The 6,683-nt window shown below is 43.2% G+C and overlaps 1 protein-coding gene across 1 annotated transcript; it reads right to left on the bottom strand.

Moving 5' to 3' along the window:
• Positions 1-1,252: 1,252 nt before the first annotated feature.
• Positions 1,253-4,516, bottom strand: BJ212DRAFT_1305940 (uncharacterized protein; the record flags this gene model as incomplete). The annotated part of the gene is made up of 10 exons (XM_041333789.1): positions 1,253-1,369; positions 1,408-1,484; positions 1,652-1,810; positions 2,018-2,152; positions 2,267-2,726; positions 2,781-2,797; positions 2,864-3,655; positions 3,703-4,009; positions 4,059-4,390; positions 4,450-4,516. The coding sequence occupies 10 exons, from the start codon at positions 4,514-4,516 to the stop codon at positions 1,253-1,255; spliced, it is 2,463 nt and encodes an 820-aa protein (XP_041185512.1).
• Positions 4,517-6,683: the final 2,167 nt, after the last annotated feature.

Raw genomic sequence — 6,683 nt, 5'->3', positions numbered from 1 at the left:
TCTGCAAACTCATAATCATATCAGTACCCCTCTCATATCATAACTGAAGCGCACCTTTGCAAATGCCATCCAACGAGCGGCATCAGCAGGACCAATATTCGCACCAAGTTCATCATCCCATGAAAAGCCTGATTGAGATTTGATATTGATAATAGCAGCATATTTTTTTTTGCACTGTGCAAATTACAATCAGAATATAATCTAGCATGAGCAGAGAATGTACATTTAACCACTTGTTCTTGCATGATTGCCAGTCCCTGCCAGATCCCCCTACATGGTTTTCCTTCGAAACACCATCTGGCGGCTCCTGCAAATGAGTTGATGCGCCAGTAAAAGTAGACTGTTTGAATCCTGTCCCATCTCCACCTTCAGCACAGTGAGCTATGAGGTATTCGAGAAGGCGGGATGTCTCTTCGACAGTCCAGCGAGCAACTGCTAAAGTCCCAGCATTGTTTGCTGAAGGTACAGTAGTCTTTTTCTTTGCCATAGCAGCGGTAAAGGGAGGTATGAGTGGGCATTTGAGATTGTCACACAAAGGTCACTGTTGGTCACTGTTATGTCACAAGTGCCACGCCACATACAGAAACAAACTGAGAAACAAACTGAGAAACAAACAGCAGCTGTCCAGGCCCTAAGTGGAACTTTGTGATGGCTCTTTGCTTTGTGAACCAGTTAGTAATCACAAGTTGTAAAACCAATGTCATATTGACACTAAATGGTGTTTCCTTGGAGTTGTGATGTCTCTATAGTAACGACTTAGGAACACACTAGCAGTTATCGATGACAACTACCCAAGCTGAACTTTGTTGATGATTATCTGCAATGTCCACCAGTAAGTTACCAACTGTTACAAACCTGCCTCACAGTGGTGGTGCACACATGGTGATTCAGTTAGGTACAGCAAGCATTAACATTGCAAATCTTTTGGCACTTGTTCTCATGTGAGGGTAGAAGTCAGCGATGAAAGAAGTGAGTAGTTCTTTGATTGAAACTGAGTCTGCAGTTTAGTGTCAACCTTCATGGCACAAAAGATTGTCATTATACTACATGTATTATCACAAGAAACTTGAAATTGATGGTACAAGTTGAAGTAGAGCTGAGATATGTACTGTAAGATAAGATGGGGTTGTCCCAAATAATCAGATCCATGTATTCTACTATTGGTATATATCACCTCATATGTTTTGCAGGTTCCACCAGACATATCTGATCAAAACCCACATTAATAGTAACAGTGGCACTAATCCTAAGGTCAACGGTCTTTTTCTTCATCCAACAATTCACAATAGTTCCAAGTGCCCTGCAGTGAGCCCCACCCAGAACAAGGCACTGTTGGTTTTTCTTGCATGGATGAGCTGGGCTCAGATTGCTGGTGGGGATATGATGGTGTTCAATTGTAGCACCTACACCATTAGATGTGCAGAATGCAGCGACATAACCCTCAGGCACAGGTCCATTGTCACTGCAGAATGGATTGGGACAAGCTGTCGATACAAATCACTTGTGTAGTCTACTGTGAAGGAAGTTTGGTGACAACTTCAACAGCATGTGATATGTTGAAAGTTTCAATGAAAATTCTTTTGACATCAACCAAGGTAGTGGGCCTGGAATGAAGTAAGTAAACATTGTGGTATTGAGGTTGAGGACTTACTGCTGTCCAGCAATTTCTCTGCTTTGGAGTCTTGGGCAACAGTCCAGGGGTCGTGTGTCGATGAGGTGGGATTGATGCTCAGTGTGGCATCATGTGCCTTATCAGCCTCGGAGCTTGCAGACCAGGTGGACCATATGTTGGATGACGATGGGCTGGGACCTGTAAGAGAGACCAACAAACTGGAAGGAATTGTTTCTTTTTTGGTGGGAGGAGTGGTGGATTGAGGTGGCAGTGCAAAGTATGAGCATCTCCTCATCTCACAGAATGAGGCCAACTCCAGGCCTTCAAGCATCACACTGTTAAGTTTCATTCCATGCCTAAATATTGTAAACCTTGGAACAACTTGAAAATAAGGGTATCACTCACCTGGTAACAACGTCATGCAGTTTGAGTGTGATGCACTGTTGCCCATGCACAGCAACAGTACAGGTCTCCAAGGAAAGAGAGTAGAGTGTGGCTCAGTAGCCCTTCCAGTTGCCACAAATAATGAAGACTTCCTGGCTGATATCATTGTGGAACAAATCCAAGAATGTGTTCCATATCTTGGTCACAAATCTGGTTGGGATGCAGAGCTGTTATGTGTGTCAGATGTGTTCGAGACAAGGTGAATTGTACTTATGAGTGATTGGTCATCATCACATAGTATGGTCAAATGAGTGTTTGGAATATCAATGCTGTGCACAACCCCTTTTGCCTGATACTCTGGTCCACAGGCAACAGTCATGATGTCTCCTGGCCTGACATCATAACCCTTATCCTTTGTGTACTGGATGGTGCAGGTGAGGCTTGTCTGCTGAACTATTGCTACTGGGACTCGAATACTGGAGAGTTCAGAGCTGGTCTCTCTGCCATCCTGAGTGATGACATCCCAGAACCACAGGTGAGTTGACCCCTTGGCATACCAATCCACAATGCTGCATTTCCCTACATGCTTGCCCTCCAGCACTTCTATGTGGTCTCCAATTTCAATGGAGTCGGAGTCGGCGGGAGGCTCGAGATATTGTTGCATTGGTAGTTGCAAGTGCACAGTGTGATTCAAGGGACACCAATCCAAGTAGTACTTAGAAACTTCCACCTATATCTAAATGTCAGACAATTTCATAGAGTTTTGTGTTTGCACCAGTCTTACCTGTTGGTTGGTGATATCTTGACAAATGTCAAATATATCCTGTCACATTTGAATGATGTGCCCTTCTAATCCCAAGTATGGACCAGCTACAACTTTGATGGTGTTGCTGACCCAAAATATGCGCTCTATGTCTTTGAGGCAAACCTCTATTTGTTCTGGATGTCCATTGAAGGTAAACTCCAAGCTTGCAGAACCAACTGCATGGTCCATCAAGATGACCTGACCTGACTCTCCATGAAGAGAACCTCTGATGACCCTGGCCCAATCACCTGTGTGCAAAAATTGCATTGAAAACAATACCACAGCTTTCTTCAGGAATGGTTTGTCCCATCTGGATTTGAGATGGAGCCAAATATTGTCAATATGAGGGGAGGCAAGAAGTTCAAGGTTATCGCGAAGGAAGTCTTTCAGTAGGAGACCCATGAAATAGCTTTGTCCTTCATATGTCCATCCTACTACTTCATTGTCATGAATGATATTGGAAATGATCTTATTGGTTGGGAGGTGAGATTGATTGAGCAGTGCTTGAGTTCCCTGAGGCATTGGATAGGGAAAGCGTGATGGAGGAATCAAGACCTTGACAGAACTCTCTGTCTGGGATTCCACTCTGCCTATGTAGCCCCTGTGCAGGGCATGTTTGACCTTCACCCAAGCTGGGTCAGGAAGTTGGAACAGTGAACCTTCGACAGCTTCACGTTCTGCATCTGTGATGCAAAGACATTGCTTTATGGCAAGACTGTGCAAGGTGGGAAGTGAGTCACAGATCATCTTGGGACTATCTGCAACTATGTAAAGTTGGCCTGCTACCCAAGCCAATATGGTAATGGGAAGATTTTGGCTCTGAAGGTGTTCAGTGATATATTCCATAGCAGTTCCTGGAATGCAATGAGTGAGATACTGGGTAATGGAAAAACAAACATACTTTGAATATAAAGTAGATACATCCTGCTTTGGGGTGCCAAAGCTTTAAGTGCAGATAATGGGATTGAGGTTGCTCTGGAAGTGAGAGCACAGTGACCTTGTGATGAGTTGCCCAGATTCTCTTTGAACCTATTGGCCAAATCATTGATTTTTTTGGCCAACCTCTCTTTTGCCAACAGTCCTAATGAGTGCATGACTTTCTGTGACTGTTCCAACTGCCTACCCTCATCTTCATTGTCCTCCTCCTCATCATCATTCTCATCTTCATCTTCAGAAGCCTCAACAATGATATATGGATTATGAGTAGACTATATTTCCTTTTTAGTATACAGTTATCAGCCATGACATTTCACTTACTTTAGGTGGCCCATGGGATCGCCCTCTGCATGAGCTTGACAAGCAGCTGGCCACCCTCGATGTAGATATGGATGCAGAAGAGTCTTTGGGTGGAGGAGAGGGGGCTGTAGGGGTTACATGCTTGGCCATGAGTTGGTCAAGGTTGGCCAAGGATTTGCCATCATCTCCTTCACCGGAGAACAATGCACATTGGGGTTCTACCCAATCATTGGCAAAGTATCTATCACTGAGGTATGATGCAAGAGTGTTATCCATCTCAAGCATTGTCATATTGGTGGTGAGGAACTGATGAAGAATTCCCCATGCATGTTGATCATACAGTGCAGTAATGTCTGATTGCCTGTGTCATGCCCATGAATGTTGATATTGACAGAATTGTATCAGGACTTACCTTCTTCAACCCTGAGCTGCTTCAAGCCAGGTTCATTATCATCATTGGATTGGGCACATTTAGACATATGGATTCTGTCTATGGTGTATATGTTAACTTTGAGTTACTACAGTGAACTTGAAACCTCACATGTTATGTTCAATAGTCTAGACTCTATTGGATAGTACAGTGGCTCAAAAAACTGTCCACATATTTTGACATTTTTCACTATCTATGATATTGTGTGAGAATGAACAAATGCCTCAAGGACATGCTTATACCACATTGTAGTATGGCTTCAGGGCTTTCATTTGAGCGCTACACACCGTGGGAATCTGTGGAGATATGGTGGAGACATAAGGCTTACAAAATCATGACTCATGCGGACAGTTTTTTGAGCACATATTAAAACTATATAAATCATCATTTATGACACCATAACAATCATGCCACCATTAAATAAATTATCAAGTGGTGTCATTATGTCATTTTAAAACCATATCTAACTATACAAACCAAAAATTTCCATATGTCATGGTCATATTCACCATGAAAGCCACCCCCCCTGCTCAAAGGGATAATATCCTCTCTCTTTCCTATTCTGGCCTCTCTGCTTGTCAAATTTCCTCTAGAACTGGAGTATCCAAGTCCACTGTGGCCAAGTTCATCAAAGAAAGTCACACAGACAAGGAAAACTTCTGTGAAGGGCATCCATCCAAGCTCACCTCTACTGATAGGAGGGCTATTATTCAACATATCACTACAGGAAAGGCTGATAATGCTGTCCAGGTCACCTATTACATCAATTCCACCATCACATTCCCTGTCTCTTCACACACTGGGAGAAACATTCTCAAGACAGCTCATCTCAGGTCAGTAACAAGGAAGAAAAGGCTCTCCTCTCTATCACACATATGCAGAGAGGACTAGCACCCTTCTTTTTTCACATATATACCTTGCCATCTGACCCAATCCTATTTATTGTGGTCTTATATGATCATATAACATGCTTCCAGTCCATGTAATCCAATTCTGATGGGCTAAGGCAAAGGTTAGTCATCTCTGTTTATGTGTGATAGAGAGGAGAGCCTTTTCTTCCTTGTTACTGACCTGAGATGAGCTGTCTTGAGAATGTTTCTCCCAGTGTGTGAAGAGACAGGGAATGTGATGGTGGAATTGATGTAATAGGTGACCTGGACAGCATTATCAGCCTTTCCTGTAGTGATATGTTGAATAATAGCCCTCCTATCAGTAGAGGTGAGCTTGGATGGATGCCCTTCACAGAAGTTTTCCTTGTCTGTGTGACTTTCTTTGATGAACTTGGCCACAGTGGACTTGGATACTCCAGTTCTAGAGGAAATTTGACAAGCAGAGAGGCCAGAATAGAAAGAGAGAGGATATTATCCCTTTGAGCAGGGGGGGTGGCTTTCATGGTGAATATGACCATGACATATGGAAATTTTTGGTTTGTATAGTTAGATATGGTTTTAAAATGACATAATGACACCACTTGATAATTTATTTAATGGTGGCATGATTGTTATGGTGTCATAAATGATGATTTATATAGTTTTAATATGTGCTCAAAAAACTGTCCGCATGAGTCATGATTTTGTAAGCCTTATGTCTCCACCATATCTCCACAGATTCCCACGGTGTAGCGCTCAAATGAAAGCCCTGAAGCCATACTACAATGTGGTATAAGCATGTCCTTGAGGCATTTGTTCATTCTCACACAATATCATAGATAGTGAAAAATGTTAAAACATATGGACAGTTTTTTGAGCCACTGTACCTTGGGAGTATCAACAATGTATGCAGCAAGGGGGGTAAAACAATGGTGGATGTTTCCCACTGGGTCGGACATCATGATTCCAAGTTCAGCAGCTTTCATCAGGGGCTGCAAAATGATCAAAAGACACTCATGGATGAGACAATCTTCGAGCATACCCCACATTGTTGATTGGGGTGTAGGTACTGCAGGATAGGGAGGAGAGCTGTGAGCATGAACACCTTGGACAAGAGCTTCATATGAGTGCACATGTGAATATTAGCAAGGCCTAGCAGAAGCGGGTGTGCAAACCCTGGCACCTGTCATCATCATGACATTGGTCTTGTCAGACGAAAGAATGGTGCCAAGGATTGTTGCACCTTGGGGCAGTTGATCCTACAGTCTTGTGAGATGGTGTGCATCGTGAGTCCACCAACAGCACGTACTTGGATGCTCCAAGCAGTGTCACCTGTCAACCATTCTG

The sequence above is a fragment of the Suillus subaureus genome (assembly GCF_016647635.1).
Source record: "Suillus subaureus strain MN1 chromosome Unknown BJ212scaffold_204, whole genome shotgun sequence".
Classification (NCBI taxonomy): Eukaryota; Fungi; Basidiomycota; class Agaricomycetes; order Boletales; family Suillaceae; genus Suillus; species Suillus subaureus.
The sequence above is the reverse complement of the archived record's forward strand: the minus strand, read 5'-3'. Positions and strand labels throughout refer to the sequence as shown.